Source organism: Microcebus murinus, chromosome 22 (assembly GCF_040939455.1).
Source record: "Microcebus murinus isolate Inina chromosome 22, M.murinus_Inina_mat1.0, whole genome shotgun sequence".
Taxonomy (NCBI): Eukaryota; Metazoa; Chordata; class Mammalia; order Primates; family Cheirogaleidae; genus Microcebus; species Microcebus murinus.
In genome coordinates, this window is record NC_134125.1 from 23988195 (window position 1) to 24008339 (window position 20145).

Here is a 20145-nt window from a genome sequence, read left to right on the forward strand (position 1 = left end):
CTGTCCCCCTGGGTGGAGGACGAGTTAGCAGACCCGAGGCAGGGTCAAGGGGCCGGCCGTGGTGGAAGACGCCTGTGTCTGGCAGTCCTCTTCTAGACTCTAGCCCCGCCCCTCCAGGGTCTGGGGACCCTGTCGGCTCCCTGTTCCCTGAGAACCAGGCCTCCATCTGGAGCTGGCCCCAAGCTCGGGTTTCACGCTGGGCTTGTGCTTGGAAAGCCCCCTGGGGCCTGGCTCTGACCCTCCTGCCAGTCCCCAGTGCTCAGACCTCAGCCGCGCCCGTCTGTCCAGGAAGGGTGAGCCAGGACACCCAAGGGGCTGAGGAGGCAGCGCCTGGTTCCCGGCAATCTGCCTCCTACCACCCGCGCCTAAGTGACCGCCGGGACTGCAGCGCCCCCTGGTGGCCGGTACAGGGTAGCAGCGCTAGAGGCTGTGCCTGGCAGGGGGGCCCCTGGGCTCTGCCACCCGCCAAGCTCTCCCCCTTCTGAAAACGCTGAGGCCGGCTCCAGCGCCCACAGTGTGAAGGCCTCCGGATCTCACCTCTTTGTTCCCCCAGCCGACGGCTCCATTTCACAGACAGGACACTGAGGCCCAAAGGACGGGACCCCGGCCATGAAGGCTGCCCAGAGCCTGGCACAGTGGCCCCCATTTATTGCCCTGCCCCTCCACCCGCAGGGGAGCATGTCCCACAGGGCTTCCCCCCGGGCTGGAGAGCATCTGGTCCCCGGGTTGCTGGTCTGCTTGTCGCCCTGAGCACTCAGTAGCCGGCAGGCTCTCCGCCTTTCCTGGAGTCCGAGGCGGCTGCCCAGCCACCAGCCGTGCGGACGATGGCTTGCACCACAGCGATGAAGGTGGGGGTGACCTGGGTTTGGTGGTGCCGGGTCTTCAGGGCCGCAACCACTGCCTGGGGGTGGGAGGGGAGGGAGAGGCCTCAGCAGAGCGCAGACACCATCCGAACCACACTGGAGTGGTCGTGGGCCTCACAGCCTGGAGGGCGCCATTTCTGGCCAAGAGCAAGCTGGGGGCACCTTGGCTTATTGGGATCCGCTGCAGCAGGTGGCTCGGCCCTCATGGGCCCTGGTGGCCCAGACGGTGGGCTTGAGGATCGTCCGCCCAGGCAGGACACCCACCATGTCCACTCCGTGATGGCTCAGGAGATCCAGGCTCCAGCCCATGGTGCCCTGTGGCCTCACACTGTGACGCAGCTTCCCCAACCCACAGCCCACCTGGTCAATGTCTCTCTCCAGCGTCGTGATGTTGGGCAAAAGCTGGTTGTGCAGCCGGGGCTCCTCCACGGCCCGCTTCACGTCGTAGCCGAACCACAGGTTGTGGATGATGGCCTGGTGGGGGTCGGGCGTGTGGTCAGCAGGGCCCGGGGAGGCAGAGGCGGGAGGGAGGGGAGGACAGGGGGCTGGCACATACCAGTGCGGTGGCCGTGGTGATATGCGTGCCCCCAGAGGCTCCCACCACCATCCGGACGTGGCCATCCCGGCCCACCATGATAGTCGGGCACATGGACGAGAGTGGCTGCTTCCCTGCGGCAGGCAGGAGGGGACACAGGTGCCAGTCAGCTACCTGCCCAGGCCACCAGCCCCCTCCTCAACCAAAGCCCCAGCCCCTTGAGCCCTACCCCATACCTGGCTTGATGAAATTGGCAGGTGAAGGAGGAACCCCAAACTGGTTGATGATGTTGGGAGAGCTGAAGTCGTCCATCTCATCGTTGAACAGGATCCCGCTGACCGGGGAGCGCACCTTGGAGCCAAAGCTGCAGCCCAGCCAGGTCAGACAGCAGTGCCCAGCCAGCCCTGCCCTGCCGGCCCCACCGCCCTCCCTCAAACTCACTGTCCAGAGGCCCAGGGCAAGCTCCCAAGGTGGAGCCTCAGCTTCCTACCATGGGAGGAGGGGTTGGAGCCCCTAAAGGGACATGCGGGCAGCCCTGGCCCACCTGGCCCGGCCCTGTCCCACCCAGGTGGCCGGTGTCCCCTACTAGAGGTTGATGGTGCTGGTGGCAGATACAGCACTGCCGTCCTCCGCAACGACAGACAGGTGGGCGGTGCCCCCATCGTTGGGCGTGTAGAACTCAGGCTCGTAGTAGGAGGTCGGGTGAGTGGTGTCATCGGAGATCCGGGCCCGGAGCTGGGCCGCAAAGAACTCAGAGGTCATGTTGAGAACCACCTGCCGAGACCCCAGAGCTGGCCTGAGGAGGTGGAGGGAGGTGGGGAGGGGGCACAGGGTTGTCCGAGCAGGTCTCAGAAAGCCCCCCGACCGTGGCTCTGACCACAACCCTCCTGCCCCTAAACCTCCCGCGGCTCCCGGGCCCCAGGGTCAGGCCCAGCTCTGCACGCATGCAGCCTGACCCTCTCGCAGCCCCATCTCTGCTGCTGCCCAGCACCTCCGAATGTCTGTCTGTCCCTCGGGCCTCTAGACTCTTGTCATGTTCAATCACTCATTCATTCATTCGTGCCAACATTTGTGGAGCTTGTGTTACGTGCCCAGCACTAGAAGGTCAGTGGGGGCCAGGCAGGCAGGCTCCTGCCCCCACGGTGGGAAAAACAAACTCAGGCAGAGGACATGCTGAAACAGCAAGCCAGAGAAGAGGGATTGAGAAGGATGGGTGGGGACAGATGGCCAGGGAGGGCTTCTTGGAGGAGATGACATCCTGAATGAGGTCTAAATGGTCCATGCCAAGGCCCTTGGGCAGGCGGAGCAGGCCTGTGAGCGACAGGCAGACAGTGACTGGGTTGAGGGCAGAGGAGGTTGAGAATGCAGGCTGGCCCGTCCCGCAGTCCCACGAGGACTTTGGCCCTTGTGACACACAGGCGTGGGACAGGAGTGAGCACGCTGGGGGAGAGTTTCACAGGGGCCCTCTGGTGGTCATGAGGGGAATAAGGATGGAGGTAAAGGGAGGCGATGGCAGCAGGAGGCTGCTGAAAGCCACAAGCCTGGCCTAGGTCCCCAAGGCGCACCAAGGACAAAGCAGAGGAGGAGATGAAGGAGGCAGCAAGGAAGGGCCCCTGGAGGCCAAAGAATGTGCTGCAAGAGGGGTTTGGTGACACTCCATGGATGAACCGCCCAACCCAAGGGAAAGCCGTTTTGGCCTGAATCTGCCCCCAAACATTAAGACAAATCGAGGATTGGAACATTCTCCAGGGCGACTGCCCTGGGCTGTAAAAATCAGCGACACAGCCCAGGGGTCCACCACAGGCTAGGGGACGACGGAGCCCGCACAGCCAACCGCAAGTGTGACTGGTGGATCCTGGGCCCAGAGGGCGCGGGCCCGGGGAGGTCCCACACGGGCGTGTGACAGGCCACGTCGCCAGACGCAGGGTTTCTGGCTGCTGTGGGGTGCAGGGTCCTCCCTCATAGGAGACACACGCCAAGTGTGACATCGGCAACTTACTGTCCAATCACTCAGAAAAGACACGGACATCGGCAGGCGGGGCGGGGAGCAGACAGAGCCCAGCAGGCTGGCCACACTGGGGGCTCCAGTGGAAGGGAGCAGGGCGGGCACTGATGTTTGGGGGTTTTTTAAGCATTTTTGTAGGTGTGAACATTTGCCAAATGCAAAGTTGAGGAAAGGGGGAGTGTGGTCAGCTGTGTGAGATGCCACCAAAAGGGGCCTGAAGGGGAAACTGAGGCTGGACCTGGGTAGCTGGTGGTGTGGGGGTGGCGTGAGGAAGAGGGGAGCCTGAAAGGAGAGAGGACGGAGCCCGGCCTTGTGTGTCCTAAGGGGAGCAGAGGCGGAAGGTTCTGGAGCAACAACAGCTGCCTCTGTTGCGGGAACGATCCGCTATAGCGGGAAAGCGGTCAGAGGCAGAGAGGAGCGCGGCAGCCGCAGTGCCCTGAGCCAGCGGGCGGGCGGACGGGCTGGCTGGAGCCAAGAGGTGTCTGGGGGTGTACTGCGGTGGCTCCGTCCCCTCCATGAGACAAGACGCCAGGTCACTGGCCACCGGCGGCGTGGGGTGCAGCGTGCTCACCAGGAAAGAGAAGACACCGCTGGGCAGTCGAGGGCCCTCCTGCGTGACCGCCAGGCAGTGTGAGGGTCTGCAGGTCCACCCCCATGCCAGAGATGCGAGTGGGGAGGGAGAGACGTGAGGCCCCTCAGTGGGAGGGACAAGATGGGAACCTGTGGAGCTGGGGCCCCTGGCGGGTGAGTGAGGGGCTGCGGGTGGAGATCTGGGAAGTGTCAGTTCCTTGAAGTAACCAGAGAGCAGGTGGCCAAGGCCTCTGCCCACCTGGCCTCTCCCCCTCATCCCTCCTTCTCATCCCTGAGGGCTGCAACGCCCTTATGCATTCTTGACCTCAGTATTGACCACTCCAGAACCTTCCAGGCCAAAGGCACTGTGGCAGGAATGTGACCAGAATGGGAGGGCACTAATTGCCCACTGTCAAGTCTGTCTCCCCTGTCCCTCCCCACACTGTGAGCTCCATGGGGCAGAGACCAAGACTTGGGGTCACCAGTCCACGCCAGCACACAGTAGGCCCGCAACCAAAGTCGGTGGTGGGAACAGATCCACAAAGCAGACACAAGGCTGCTGTGGCCCCAGGAACCCACCTGCCGCCTCCACCGCAGGCCCTCGCCCATGTGGGCCAGCCCCTCCCCTTACCTTAGTCACATCGACAAACTTGGGGTCCCCCAGCAGGGTCCTCTTGGCATAGGCAAACCGGAAGGCCTCCACAATGCGGTGGTAGGTGAGGCCCTTCCGCTCAGGTGTCTGCACGCTCTCCCGGGAGAAGTTGTACCCTGGTTGGTCACAGCCAGGTGCACGTTGGCAAGCTCCAGGGGTTCAGAGGGTTGACACCTCCCTGAGCCCCTTTGCCCACCCCGAGAGGGGGGACATTTAACAACCAACAGCAGTGGCCACTTCAGAAGGACGTTTAAGGATGAAATGAGGCAAGGGCTCCCCAGGCCTGTCCCGCATGCCTCAGCCTGAGGGCCAGGCGGTCTACGATGCCATGCATAACCACTTGGGTGTACCAGGGATGATCTATGGACCAGGCCCTTGGCCCGGAACTCCCACACTCCTCTCCCTCCTGACAGCTCTTCTTCCTCTTCCAGCCCCCGGGCAGTGCCCACCACGCCCAGTCACTCTGTGCTACCTCCTGCAGGACACGGCGAGCCGCGGGGCAGGGGAACCCAGCGGTGGGAGGATGCAGGGCCCGGCCGCCGAGCGGAGCAGCGGTGGATCGCAGGAGGCGGGGCAGTGTCGCGGCTGCTCACCTTTGAGGATGTTGAGGATGAGTGCCAGCACGGGCCCGCTGAGCGGCGCGCTGGGCACGTAGAGGACTGTGTCCCCGAGGCTGATGTTCACCGGGTGCTCGATCAGCTCAGCGCGGTAGTTGTTCAGGTCCTTGGCCGTCACAATGCCCCCTGCAAAGGGACAGCTGTTTGGGTGGACACGGGGACGGGGCTGCACCATAGCAGGGCGGATGGGGTGCACCTCAGGAGGGAGCCCTGTCCACCTCCCCACCGGCCCATGCTCTCCTGGCCCCTCTGTCCCCTGAGGGCACTCACACCCACCGCCAGGCCAGGGCAGCCCTCAACCTGCTTGGCTGGCTGGCCTCCTGGTCTGCCTCCTCTCCTCTGTGGCCAGAGGGTCTTTTCTGAGTGGAGAATTCCTGCCCCCATCGCCCCCTGCTCAGCCCTGTCCTTCCGGAGTGAGTGGGTGGGTGGCAGGAGGCTCAGATCTCCAGGGAGCCAGCTCCGGGCAGACGGGGCACTGACAGCTCCAGCCTCGGGAGTGAAGGGCTACCTGCTAATCACCCTCCTCCACGAAACAGTGACACAAACGCCATGAAGAAGGCCACAGCCAAGCTCCCAGGCCCCTGCCCCATGAGGCCCCTCCTACGCCTCTCTTACCAAGCCGCCCTCAGCCCTGGTGATGCTCCCGGTGAGTCAAACTGCCCCTCCCAGGCCTTAGCCCAAGCTCTTCTTTCTGCTTAGAATCCTTCCCCTCTCTACCTAACAAAGTTATTGGCAGCTCAGCCAGTCCCTCCTCCAGGAAGTCCTCCTGGATCCTCAGTCTACACTCTAGCACTTGCCCTGCCCGGTCCCTGCATTTAACCCACGGGGACTTCCTCTCCTGGACTGCATGGCCCGTCTCCGCCTTGACCCCACCAGGAGCTCCCGAGGGCCCAGGCAGGACAGGAGGGGCCCCGGGGCTCTGGGCCCCAGCTCAGGGTTCCCTCCGCGGGTTCCTCACCCAGGCCCAAGTCACCACTCACCAGCTGCCTGGATGTCCTTCACGATCTGTGCCGTGAGACTCCCGTTGTAGAAAGCCTGGGCGCCCTCGCGGGCCAGCGTCTCGTACGTGTCGGCCAGCCGCGGCAGGGTCAGCGTCTCCCCCTCCCGGAGCACCTTCCCGTCCCGGCAGAACACCTCGCTGTGGCGGGGGCTAGTGTGAGACGCAGCCAGACGCCCTTGCGCCCACCCACACCAGGGGACGGGGAACAAAGCGTGGACAGGACAGGCCAGTCTACGGGTGAGTGTCCCTGTCACGTGGGGCTCGGCCTCCTGGTGCCCCTTCTGGCCAGTCCAGCCCATGCCTTCTAAGTGTCCCCTGCCGCTCAGGACACATGCTGGCCACCAGTGTCTACCTTGGGCCCCAAGCCCCAGGCTCAGGATGTGTCCCTGCACGCAGCAGGAAGGGTCTGCATGTCCTCGACCCCCGGGGCGCCCATCAGCACAGGTTCCCGAAAGCAAGGCGCAGCTCTGCCAGCTGCTCATGGCCGCAGGGCCCCAGGGGCCGCAACCAGACGTACCACAGGACAGGCTGCGTCTCTATGGCGGCCCGCTTGCTGTTCAGGGCCGCGGCCAAGGCCTTGCCCACGGGGAAGCCCTGGCGGGCCAACTGGATGCTGGGCTGGAAGAGGCGAGCCCAGGGCAGCCGTCCGTGGCGCCGATGCGCCAGCTCGTAGCCGTGGATCTCCCCGGGAACGGCCACCGACAGCCCGCCTGGGGAGAGCACGCCACGTTAGCACCCCGGGAAGGGGACGGCAGGGTCTCTCGCAGCCACGTTCCCTACGCATTCCCCAGATAGGGCCAGGGAGGCCAGGGAGGAAAGGGAGTTTTCAGCTCCTATCTGGGCTCGGCAGGCGGGACGGTGGAGGGACAGGGATGTTGGGCACGTGCTGAGGTTCACTGTCCCGGGATTAGTGTCTGTCTCCACAGGCGCCTCCGTGTCTGAAGTCCTGCGCCAGCCCACGGCCGCTCAGTGAGACTCGGGGGAGCCCAACACCCCCCGCCCCTGGCTCTCAGTCCCAGCCATGAGGCCACTCGTCCCACAAGACTCGCCACAGCAGGCCCAGGCTCTGCCAGCCCCGGGAAAGGGCCCCCTTCCTCTCTCCTCTGTCCCAGAAGCAGGACCTGAGCTTTAGTCTCTGCCCTGTTCCCTCTCTGGGCCTCAGTTTCCCCACCTGACTATACACAGCTTTGCCTTCCAGTTCCGACTTTTGAGGTGCCCCAGATCCCAACAGAAACACCCCTGGGCCTGCCTCCCCTCCAAACCCTAGGGCTGCCCACTTGGGCACGACACCCTGAGCCGGACACTGACCTTCGGCCCAGGAAGGTGCAGCCAAGGCCCCGCCCCCAGGAACCCTCCTGCTGCCACTCTGAGATGACAAGTGCCACCTTGGCTACTCCCAGGCTTGGCAGCTGTAGCTCCAGAACCATCTCTGCCACCATGAAGCCGGTGCAGTTTCTTTTTCTTTTTTTTTTTTTTTTTGAGACAGAGTCTCACTTTGTTGCCCAGGCTAGAGTGAGTGCCGTGGCGTCAGCCTGGCTCACAGCAACCTCAATCTCCAGGGCTCAAGTGATCCTCCTGCCTCAGCCTCCCAAGTAGCTGGGACTACAGGCATGCACCACCCTGCCCGGCTAATTTTTCTATATATATTAGTTGGCCAATTAATTTGTTTCTATTTATAGTAGAGACGGGGTCTCGCTCTTGCTCAGGATGGTTTCGAACTCCTGACCTTGAGCAATCCGCCCGTCTCAGCCTCCCAGAGTGCTAGGATGACAGGCGTGAGCCACCGCGCCTGGCCGGTGCAGTTTCTGAGCTGTTGATTCCTAGAGGCTGCAGTTTCGGAAGGTCTGACACCCGACACACGGTTCCCCCCACCTTAAAGAGTCCTCTCCCGACCTCAGGCCAGTCAGACTCTCACACCACCCTGCTCGGGCGCACCAGGGACCCCCACACTGCCAGACCCAGCGCCCCGCTCAGCCTCCCCTCTCTCCTTCCCAGATGCCCGCCTCACCGCCCGGCTCCTGCCTTCCCCCTCGTCCTCCTCTGCCTGCCACACCCTGGTGATCTCCCGGGCTCCCAAGTGTCTGCTCTGATCCGCTTCCCGCCAGCCCTGCCATTCTCTGTTAGGGCCACCCTGTCCTTCCAGGTGCAGACCAAAGACCCCAGGGCCACCCGGGACTCCACACACGAGCTTCACGCCAACCTGTCTGCACATCTGCAAGCGCCACCGTCCAGATGTGTGCAGCATCAGCCCTTCCCACCCCCTCGTCTCTGTGTGGGTCATCGCAGGGACCACCTGGCAGGTGCCACCTGCCTCCTGCCCCTTACACAGCAGCCCACAGGGCCTGTTAGCCACAGGCCAGACCACGCCCCCACGCAGACACTGCGAGGCCCCACCTCGCCTAGACGAGAGGCAGGGCTTCACGTGACCTGCAAGGGCCACACAACCCGGGCCGTTCCCTCTGACCCCGTCCGCCTCCTGGCTCACGTGCTGCAGCCTCCCTGGCTCCCCGAAGGGCTCTGTCCCCGCCTGTCCTGCCTGGACCACTCACTCACCCGCTAGACAGCTGCACAGCTCCCCTCAACCCACCCCTGCCTCTGGGTCTTTGCTCAGACGCCCCCTCCCGCGGCCAGGTGCCCCTGGGGAGCCCCCGCCCATGGGCCCTCCAGCTCCGCTTTCTCCACAGTGTCTGATCGTCTCTCTCTTCTCCATCTGCAATGTCACCTTGACCACGCCACAGACTCCACCTGCTGTCTTTGCTTTGTACCCCGGCTTCCACAGTGGCACCTGGCACTTTAAGATGTGCTCAGTAAGTCCCAGTTAAATAAATGAAAGTCTGTAAAATGCCAACATGCTCATACTCTGAGCGATTTAAATTCTACACATTCTGAGAATCTCAGTGAGTGTAAAAAAAATCAAAGATTCTACATGTTGGGGAACACCCAAAGGGACCACTGAAAGGGCACTGCCCAGGACGCCTGCCTGAGCTGTGAGTGCTGTGGGTGTGCCCGGCCCCTCCGGCCCTCCAGTCTGTGTCCATCCCGACTCCTTTGAGTGGCGCCCTGGGAGGACATCCGCTTCCCCTCAGCTATCTGGGGACTTTGGGGCCCTCCTCTCCACGTAAGGCCAGGTAAGAAAAGATAGACTCCACCCCATACTCTAGAGCCCTATCCCCACAGATGGAGGAATGAATGAACAAACGGGATGTCTGCTGAAAACGCAGGGTTTAGAAAGCCTGGGTTCAATTTGAGCTTCACCATCTCCCAGCTGTGTGACCTCAGCCCCCTTGCATGACCTCTCTGGGCCTCAGCACCCCCACCTATAAAATGTGAGTCAACATAGCATCCCCTCACCCGCAAAGGCACGGAGGGTATGGGGTCTCATTGGTGAAAAGCACCACGCAGGGTGCCAGCCCCAGCAAGCCCTGGCACGTGACAGCTGGTATCACAATAGGTGTCCCTGCAGGGCCTGAGTCGAAATAACGACACTCCTGCCCCTTTCCCTCCGGGGATGCTGTTGACCTCACAATGGGGGAAGGTGCTGGGGGCCGGGAGGGGTGGAGGGTGCTAGGCTGCTCCTGGGCTCCAGACGGGCTCGCGGCTCTGCACCCACCCCCGACTCACCATCCTGAGACTGCTCCGAGCTGTTGAACATGCTGGAGGAGGCCAGCCCGGGGGCCACCTCTCGGGCATTGATGACCTCAGCCTTTCCTAGAAGGAGAAGCAGGTAGGCAGGAGGACCTCCGCCGAACCCTCACCCCGCACTCGAGCCCAAGGGCCACCCTGCTGGCTGCCCCCAGCCCACAGCCTCCCGGCCCTCCCCGGGCACTCACGTGTGCTGCTGTCGTAGATGGTGAGGAACAGGCCACCCCCGATGCCCATGCTGTGGGCGTTCATGAGCCCCACGCACAGCAGGGCCGCGATGGCCGCGTCCACCGCCGAGCCGCCGTCCTGCAGCATGTCCCTGCACGGCACGTCTTGGGGTGAGAACCTGCAGGCTGCTGTCCCCACCCACACACCCTGCCACCCACCTGCCCACCTCTATCCGGCCGCCCTGCTCAAGGGAGGATGGACGAGGAGTCCATGTAAGTTTTTGTTTCTTATTTATTTATTTGTGTTTTTTGTAAAGATGGGGTCTTACTACGTTGCTCAGGCTGGTCTTGAACTCTTGGCCTCAAGCAATCCTCCCACCGTCACCTCCCAAAATGCTGGGATTACAGGTGTGAGCCACCATACCTGGTAAGTTTTTGTTTTAAAGACTTACAGCTTCCTCTTTTTTAAGCAAAAAAATGTATATGACTTTTGGGGGGAAAATGGGAAATTGCTATGCTTTATTAATGACTTTTTTTTTCTGTTTAAGTCTTTAGGTGGGAAGTTATTTTTATACACAATGCACGATAGGAGTCTAAAATAGAATCAAACAGTGGCGTTCATCCAGAGAAACAGAGATTCTTAGAACTGAGGAAAGGGGCCCTGCTGGGCTCTGAGAGACCCACGGCCTGCTTTCAGGGTCACGGTCCCCTTCCTCCCCCGACCAGAGGCTACGGTGAGGGTGCAAGGAAAGGACAGGCAGCTCCATGCACATCAGACACTGCCTGCCCAGGCGGCCCATTTACAGGTGGGAAAACTGAGTCTTGGAGGGGCGAGGGCTCACTTACATGGTTGCCCTCCAAGGCCATGTCTCCACGCCACCCCACAGCCTGCCGGGTCAGGCTGCCCCACTCACCTCCCAATCTCTGAGCAGCGCTTGGCATCCGCGGCCACGGCTGCCCTGGGGTACACATGGCGGTCAGCTTCCCTGGAGGTTGAGGGCAGCCAGAGGCAGAGGCCGACGATGACCAGCACCAGGACCACGGCCAACAGGCCCAGCAGCAGGAACCGCTTCTTCATGGCTCTGCCTCGGGGGTGGGCGGGGACCAGGTCAGGCTCCTCCCCCCAGGGCACAGTCTAAAGTCGGGCCTGTGCCTCCTTCCAGCCTCCCAGGACACGTGCGAGCTGTCCAGCCCCCAGACCTTTGCCTGGGCCAGGCCCTCTGCCGGGAGCTCCGGCCCCTCTCTGCCCTCCCAAGCCCTCCCTGTGTGTTCGGGGCCCATCCTGGGAGCCCCCAGACCTCACCAGCCTCTCCTAGTGGCCGGGCCACCACTGCTTAGCAGGGAGCTCCAGGGTGGACAAACCTGATCCTTCCCGTGCCCTCCACCTCAGCCAAGAGCCTGGCACTGCCCAGGGTCCCCGAGTGGCCCCCCAGAGCTTGGGGCTCAGCTTCCACGGTCCCCTGCTACAGTCAGACCTGCTGGCCCGCCTGGGACTCACCGTGTGGCAGCAGATGGGAGCCCCAAGCCCAGCCTGGGAGGCGGCCTTAAGAGATGGGAGGGTCTGGCTGAGACGACGGGGTCTCCCTCACACGCTGCAGGCGCCCGTGGCCACAGAGTCTTCTCCAGAGACTCCCCACCCAGGCGGCCTCCACGTTCTCCTGAAAATCAAGGGGGTGTACCTGAAGCCACCGGTCCAGCCCTTTCCAGGGGGCTCCGTGTGAACCCTCTCAGCTCCTGGCTGGTTCTTCTGACTCCAGTTGAACTCTGGAGCCAAAGACGCCACCAGAGGCACACGTGATTCCGTAAATCCTCCCGGCACTTCTCCTGGGCGCAGCCGGAGAGAGTTCTGCACAGAGCAAGGCGAGGGGACAGGGCATTACTGCACAAGCCCAGGCTGCGGGCTGAGTATGCCAGGTGGCAATGGGGGCCGAGGGGATGCAGCCACCTGCTGTGGGGCCCGGGCAAGTTGCCAAACTGTCCCACCGGGGTGACAGTGGCACCTTGCTTGTGGGGGCGTTGTGAAGTAGGGGGCTGCGATGCGTGGCTGTAGGCGCTGGCTGCAGTTATCGCCACGGCTGTACCGGGAAACGCCTAGGGCGGCCTGCACGGCACAGGCCTTTTGCTCACCGTGTTTCCCCATGGACGTCTCTCTAGGCTGCGCAGGGAACAGCAGAGACTCTTGGGGTCCCTGTGGCTGTGGCAGCCAGTGACGGGTGTGAGCCCAACAGGGAAGAGGGATGCAGTGACAGACGTCGGGGCTCCCCTCCCAGACCCAGTCCCTACAGAGGGCGGTGTCCCCAGCGAGCTGGGCTGGGCCCCTCTGCTTTGCTCGCTGTCCCTGTTCAGGGGCGCGTCTGAGCTCAGGGGCAGAGACGGTGTCCCAGAGACGGCTGGCAGTGGAGTCCCGTGCTCTGCCCACACGTGGCCAGCGTTCCAGACAGCAGTGCGGAAGGCTGTCCCCACCCCAGGCTTATTGGGCCTTGGGACAATGCGTGATAGCATTTGACCCCTCGTGGCACAGACCCCTCCACCCCCAGTCATGATGCAGAGCCCTGGAGCAGAGGGCCGGGTGGGTGGTCTTGCAGGGACCCCCACCCCACATCCCCCACATGTCCAGTGTCCACCGTGCCCCCTCCCCACCCTGACCACAGCAGCTTGGACTCAGGTGCCACCTGTGTCCGGCCTGGCCCACGGCACGCCGCTCCCTGCGTCCCTCCTGCCACACCTCCCCTCGGTCCTCTGAGAAGCAGCCGTGCGCCCTGCCCTTCTCCCCGGTCCTCAGGCCCAACAGCCCTGGAGGGGGGCCCAGGTCCACAGTTAAGGGTTCCTGACAGAGACAGCCGTGCTGGGAGGGCTGAGGGGCCTCAAGAGCTGGGCCACGGATGGTGGCATCTGCCACAGACACAGAACATTCCAATCACATATGGAGGGGTGGGGGCCTGGCCCTCCTGCCAAGGAAGCTCCCCCATCCCATCCACTGTGCCTGGCCATGCTGGGCACCCTGGGGACACAGCCTCATCTCTCTCGGGCTTGGGCACGTGAGCTGAGCCTCTCTTTGGGGCCCCGGGGTGAGCCAGCATCGACCTCTGAGGTCTATGCTCCAGCTTCCCCATCCTGCCATCTGTCTGTCCCTCTGTCTACCCAAAGGCCCAAGTGGGCTCCCCACGGAGCAGGGGGCACCCAGCAAGGCTGAGACGGCCAGGGAGCAGTGTGGGGAGGGGAGTGGCCCCACCGGCCCTGGCCCCTCCTCCCAGGGCAGCATGGAGGGCTGGCCCAGCCTCCCACAGGCAGATGTCCCCAGCCTGGCGGAAGACACCCTGCTGGGGGCCTGGGCTTCCATTTCCCACCCCGCCACCCCCAACTTCTCTCAAAGACTCACAGAATATCCAAACCCAGAGGCCTGGCTCTCACCCACATCGGTGTCAGGAGGGGAAACCGAGGCCAGAGAGTGGGTCGGGTGCAGCACTAGGCCTCAAACCCAGACCCCCTCCTGTGATGCTGGTGGGTGTACCTGAAGCCCGGGGGCGGCAGGGGCCCCGGAGGGCTCCTCTTCCTCAGAAGACGGCTCTGGGCTGCGCCCGCCTGGGAGGAAGAGGCAGACTTGTCCTCCTGGGAAAGTCCCGGCCACAGAGCTGGCTGGCCCCCCACTCCCAGGAGCGGCTGGAGCCACGCCTGCAGCCCACAGAGCCCTGCAGGGGGCCTCGGAATCGGGACTGGGATCTGGGGGTGGGCACCTCCAGGGGCAGTGGAGGCAGGAAAGGCTCGGGAGGGGCCGGAGGGCCCAGGGGCTTACCTAGTCACAGAGGGGGCAAGAGGCCAGCCGGGGCACACCCGCGCCCCTGAGGGGCAGTTGAAGGCGTCCGTGTAGGGTGTGGGACAGGCAGTCCTCTCAGAGGTCCCGCCTGGCAGAGGATGAGGAGGCTGACGTCACATCAGCAAGGAGGTGCGGCGACTCGGCCCGTCACCAGGTGACTAACATTCACGCAGACTTGGGAGGGCCCTGGGCAGGAGGTGCGTGAGCCTGGGATGGGGCTCCCCGCTCCCAGACTCAGTTCCCTCCGCCTGTGCGCCCCTCCAGCCAGTCCCAGGCTGGGGCCCCCTCTGGCTCACCCTTCCCTGTTCAGAGTATCTGAACTCAGAGCCAGACACAGTGTCCCAAAGATGGTTCCTGACACCAGACCAGAGCCCGAGCCTAAGGGGACTCACCACAGGCTGCTGCCAGGTACCGACAGGGAGTGGCCGGAACAGGCCCAGGGCCTCAGTGTCCAGGCTGGTTCCACCACCCACCCAGCAACGTTAGCACCCCACACCCAAGGGACCACCTGAACAGCCTAGAAAGGCAGGGCCCAGAGAGGGCCAGAGCTGCCCCTAGGTCACTCAGCCCAGCAGTGCAAGCTTGGCCAGCTGGTTTTAGCCCCAAGTCACTGCACGTCCTTGACAAGCCCACCAAGGAAGTCTGAGCCAGGAACAGCTGCGGGCCTGGCCCCAGGAGACCTTGGACATTGCTCCCCACTTCCCTGTGGCTCTTGTCTGCCAAGGATAAGGGTCAGAGACTCCCTGAGTCATGGCTCCCTCCCCCACTCCCAGGCCAGCTGTGCCTAGGGCACCCAGGAGCCCCTGCGGCCTCCATGGGAGGTCTGCCCCGTGCAGTAACACCTACTCCACGATCCTCCTTCAAGGCTGCCCCAGCTGACGGAAAGGGACGTGGAATCTGGCCAGGTTTCGCTGCCTGCCTGGCTCACACAGCCAGCACGGGCCTTACTCTGTCACCCCTGCCCTTGAGAGGGCTCTGGACAGAACCCACCAAACTCTCCCATGAAATCCTCAACAGCCTGAGGGTGGAGGAGAAGATGGACAGGGCAGGAACCAGGGAGCAAAGCCCCATGACCTGCCCCTGAGGGCTGGACATCAGACAGGGACGTCAGGGGATTTGGCCCTGCCTGAGTGGCTACATTCCAGGGCAGTCGGCTGGGAGGGGTCTGCAGTGGAGAGCCACAGGACTCTGTTCCTCGCCTGCTCAGCAGTTTCCTCCCTGCCTGAGGTGGTACAAGACATGGCAGGATCAGTAGCAGCAGGAGGGCAGGAGGAATGTCTGAGTGGGCAGAGGATGGCCCAGACCCCAACAAGGGACCTCAACAAGAATAGGGCCATAGATGAAGCCTGGCAGCAGCTGCAGGGTCCAGGGAGGGGAGACAGGAAGGGAGGCACCTAATCAATGGCCATGTCAACAGAGGTATGACCTACAGAACAAAGGAGGCTCTTCCTCACATGCCAAGTGTGTCATGTTCTGTCCTGTCCAGCCCTCCACCCACTGCATACAGAGAGGGGACCTAGGAAAAAATAGGAAACCATGTCACCTGAGGAAAGACTACAGGGCTGGGCAACAGGTCTCCTCCAGACCCCACAGCTCTTGTAGTGGGCACATGAGGAGGTGAGCTCCCCGTCCCCAGAAATGTGCAAGCCTCACTCCACTCACCCTGAGACACTGACCCTGAGCAGGGCAGGTTCCCAGGACTCAGCAGAGGGGAGCATGAGGAAGAGCTCAGCAGAGCAGCCAGCCCAGAGTTCCCCTGTTAATCCTCCAGCCCAGCTCAACGGCTGTGTCACTGCAACTCCAGAATCCCAAGGGTGAAACTGGGGCACAGCCCCAAACCCATTACCAGACGGGAAACCCAGGCTCAGGCAAAATCGATCTGCCCAAGGTCAGCTGGCCCCGGGAGGCATGCGGACCACAAGTGGGACCAGGACCCACCCACCCCACCCCTCCCGCCCCAGCCCAGAGCCCTCCCCAGGCCTGCCTCCACTGCGGGGCGCTCACTGCCACGCAGACCCGTGGTTGGAAAGTGCCTCTCACACTGCCCACCGTGGCCTCACGGGGTTGAGAGCTAAAAGAAAGATACCCCTTCCCTAAGATTTGATAAGCTCCACCTGCTGGAAACCTGTCGCAAGAGCTACATTTGACGACCACAAGGTGGCGGGCGCCCCCTGGAGTTGGGCAATGACCCCTTGCACAACCGACCCCGCCCCACCCCCATCCTCCGCCGCAAGCAGAGCCCAGAGGGGGGGCATGGCCCAAGGACACGTGTCCCCCAGCCCCCATCACAGCTGCATCTCCACTCCAGGGCAGATCCCCACCCCCACCGGCACCCCCACCCGGGGCTGACAGATCCTCCGGGGCCTCAGTTTCTCCACACTGCACTCGTTTGCTTCCAAGTCCACTTCCTGGGAGCTGTGGCTTCTTCAAGGGCTTCTTCTCAGGTGGCTCCACCCCAGCCCTCCTCCAGCCCCCTTACCCCTGGGCAGAGCTGGCCAGAAAGCCTGGGCAGGTGGAGTCTCAAGCCCACTTATCAGAATAGAAACACAGGCCCCGGATAGAGAAGCGGGGGCTCTGCCCACCTGTGCCATCCCTCTGTAGGACCTGTCGACACGAACCCCACTCCCACTGAACAGGCACATAAACTGAGGCTCCGAGAGGAAGAGGGGCGCCTCTAGAGTGCAGCCGGCATATGGCAGAGCTGAGAATGGAACCCAGGCCCTCCCAGGAGCCCCCACACTCGAGTTCCCCCCACCTACGATGTTCAGCAGCTCAGAGAGGGTGAGTGGTACTGCTGGGTCACACAGCGCTGGGGCACTGCCAGATGCACCTGGCTCACCTGACTTCCGGGCTGGTTGTCCAACTGCACACCCAAACCCAACTAAGTCCCAATCCCCTGCTGCGACCCAGCTCCGCCCCTCCCTCCTCCTGCGGCCTGGGGTGGGGGGAGGCTTTAAAGGCACAGGAACTGTTCCAGGTGAGAAGAGGGCTGGCTCCTGGTCCTATCCCTGGAGCTGTGTGACCTGGGACAACTAAGGGTTTCTCTGAGCTCAGTGGGGTCTCAAACCCCAAATGAGAGACCTGAACTCTGAGGGTGGGGCTGAATGAAGCTGGGATGAGATGGGGTGGGGCCCCCAGGTGCTGGCAGACTCCAACCTCTCAGCCCTCAGACCTAGGTCCACACATGGTCTGCTGCCTGCCAGAATCACCACCATTAGCATGGCCCTGGCTTCAACTCATTCATTCATTCACTCATCCATTCACCCATCCAATCTGGGCCCCTCCAGACTCTTCTCTCAAGGAGCCCAAGCCTGGCCGGGCAGGAGACAATATGGTCAGCCAAGGAGGAGGCACCCTGCAGAAGGGGCTGACACAGGATGGGACCCTGGGGAACCCCGCCAAGCTGGGACTGGCCTGGGGAGGAGCCGGCAGGCGGGAGGAAGCACTTGAGCCTGTGGCCTGCAAAGAGAAGCTTCTCCAGGAACAATGAGGGCTCAAGGAGGACCTCTTGACCTCCCTGGGCCCTTCCTGAGCCCTGAGGTGTCAAGGCCGGAAAAGAGGGTAGCCGAGCTTAGACCTTGAAGTCCAGGCCAGTCTGGACTTTGAGAGCCCTGTGAGGCTGGTGAATGTGTCACTGGGCCGGGTAACCCATTAACCCTGGCTGACTCATTAAGACCCTGGTGGGTTCCCATTAGCTCCTTGGCCCGTTCCAGGAAGGGAGCAGAAGGCAGGGGCCGTGGGAAGAAGGGAGTGCTGGTGGGGGCCAGCTGAGCTGGGCCCTCCGTGTTCTTGCTCCTTGAGGAGCCGTCCAAGGCCAAGCTGGCCTACAGCCAGGGGCAGCTGCCAAGCCAGCATGGGGGTGCCAGCCCTGTCCCAGTGCCTTTCATCTCCTAATCACCCCTGTTGTGCTGGCACCAGCAGCCCATAGCGCCTCGGGGGCCTTGGCCAGACAGGAGGCTCAAAGGGCCAGTCCCGTGGGAGGCTCAGCACCTGCCAGCCTCCCCTCTGAGAAATGGGTCCATAGTGGCCTCCAAGACCCTTTCTGTCCCAGCAGGCCTGGATCTGCCCCACCTCTGTATCTGGGAAAGTGGGACGAGAAGAGAGCTCCCGGCACAGGGAACCACAGCCCAAGAGGGAAGGGACCTGCTCAAGCCGAACAGGGCAGAACAATGTCCCATGACACAGCAAAGGCTGTGCAAACCACTTCCTGCAACTGCGTCTCACTGCAGCCTCCACCGGGCCCCACCCCACTGTCAGGTCCAGGAAGCTGACTGCACCTGAGTGCCAGGAATCGCCTGAAAAGCCTCGTGCCCAGGGGTGGGCCACCGTGAGGGACACGGCTGGCAGAACCATGACATCCTGAACTGCGGTCATGAGTTTCACAATGATTGGGCAAGGCGAGTGGGTCCAGACGCAAGCAGCACCTGATCCACGCTCCAGAACTGCCGGACAGCATCTCAGGGACCCCTGGGAACAGAACGTTGACATCATCCAGAGCATTTTGTGTCCCCTGGTTTCCTGCACCAGGGAGATGCTTGGCAGACCAAACGAAATTGACTTGGAATCCAAGCATCATAGCAACTTTAGGATGGCAAATGTTTGGTCTCTGATCTTCAGCTTACACACCTGCCCCAACAGGGAGCTCACCACCTCTAAAGCCACCAAGACTGTAGTTGGTTGGCAAGTCCATCCCAACATCATCCCCAGTTTGTCTCTCTGTAACACCTTCTGCAGGCTGCAAGGCCACAGAGCAGAGAAAGAGAAACAGGGGCCACCCCAGGTACTGTGGCTACCTGGCCACAGCCTGTCTGAGCCACCCAGACCACACTGAAGCGATGGAAGGAAGATCTCAGCTCAATATAGGGGCTGGTGTCACCCAGGGGTGGTGGGGAGGTAAGCACAGGCCACCTGCGGGCATGGGCAGAGCTCCCACGTCCCCACAGCCTGGCCAACACCCTTGGGTGCCATTGGCAGCATTCGCTATTCCGGCACCCACCTTTGATGTGAGGACAGAGGCTGGCACGAGGCCAAGTGTGTGGGCCTCCAGAGTCGCCAGCTCGTCCACGCCTGGGAGCATCCGGCTGCAGGGCCAGCCTGGCACCTGGTGGACCAAGTCCAACTCCCAAACTCAGAGGCAGGGTGGCATGGGCGCGGGCCCTGGAGTCCCTGCAGCCACTGATGGCAGGTGATGTGAGTGGCTTCTCCTTCCTGGGGAAATCTGCCCAACAACCTTCCCTTTCCTGGCCTCAGTTCCCTACCTGAAGAGCAGGGATAACTGGACAGTCGTTGGGCAGATTCACCGAGGTGGCTGCGCAGAATGCAGGGAGCACCCTCGGTCTGCAGCGCCTCCCAGGGTCTGGCCCGGCTCCGGCACCCAGGCCTGCAGCTGCCTCTATCCCCGCCTGATGAGCAGCTCGGAACAGAGGCCCAAAGGCCTCCCTCCCCCTTCCTGACCACCGGCCTCCCTGTGGCACCGTCTACAGGTGGCACTTATCACATCACCTGGTAATTATCTGAGTCTGGGAGCTGGGAGGGGGGTGGGGAGGCTGAGTCTTGTCCGTTTGCCGGCCCCCACTCTGTCACGTGGCCTGGGATCCAGGAGAGCCAACCTACTTTTGTCTCCACACCTGTGCCCACCTGGCCACACACAACTCCTATGATTTCACTGATGCCAAAACCACCCAGTGCGGTCCACGCACACCCTGCTCGGTTCTCACCTGAGCTTTCAGGACCTCCTCTGCCTCCTTCACCTCCGGGTGCTGGGCTTAGGATGACTCTCAGCCAGGAGTCCGAGTCTGAGCCCTGCTGCCAACAGCTCCGACGCACCAGGGGGACGTGCCCAAACCTGAGCCAAGCAGCTGCCCTCCCAAACCTCCAACTGCCACGGTAGCCAGAGTCTAGCCCCAGGTGGCCGCCCCTGCGTCCTCACTGGTCCTGTCCAGCTGTTCCTGCCTCTACACCCCACTCCTGGCCACACTTGAACCCCCCAGTCCCCACGGGCCACCCCTGACCTGGGGACTCCTGGTCATAGGTTCCAGCCCCTCCGCTGTTTCCCTACTGTAGCCAGCGCTTAGCGTGCAAATCAGAGCATGTCCCTCCACACGAAAAGCCCCTCAAAGCCCCCTGTGCTGCCCAGCTGGCTCCTGCCCTTTCCTCTCGCTCCCGCCGGGACTCTGGGACTTTGCACAAGCTACTGCCATGGCCTGAAGCACTCTCCTTCAGACCCCAACTGCCACACCACCTCCTCCTGAGGCCCCTGCACCCCTTCCCACTCTTTGGG

At 62.7% G+C, this 20145-nt stretch overlaps 1 protein-coding gene across 1 annotated transcript; it reads right to left on the reverse strand.

Moving 5' to 3' along the window:
* Positions 1-587: 587 nt before the first annotated feature.
* GGT1 (gamma-glutamyltransferase 1) lies at positions 588-16758 on the reverse strand. The gene is given in 15 exon segments (XM_075996736.1): positions 588-901; positions 1224-1401; positions 1403-1532; positions 1635-1762; positions 1985-2172; positions 4605-4741; positions 5219-5368; positions 6223-6380; positions 6760-6952; positions 9864-9950; positions 10073-10203; positions 10966-11133; positions 11550-11594; positions 11731-11897; positions 16625-16758. Coding segments are annotated over 12 exon segments (1791 nt in total). The 5' UTR covers positions 11130-11133; positions 11550-11594; positions 11731-11897; positions 16625-16758; the 3' UTR covers positions 588-754.
* Between the last annotated feature and the right edge of the window lie 3387 nt (positions 16759-20145).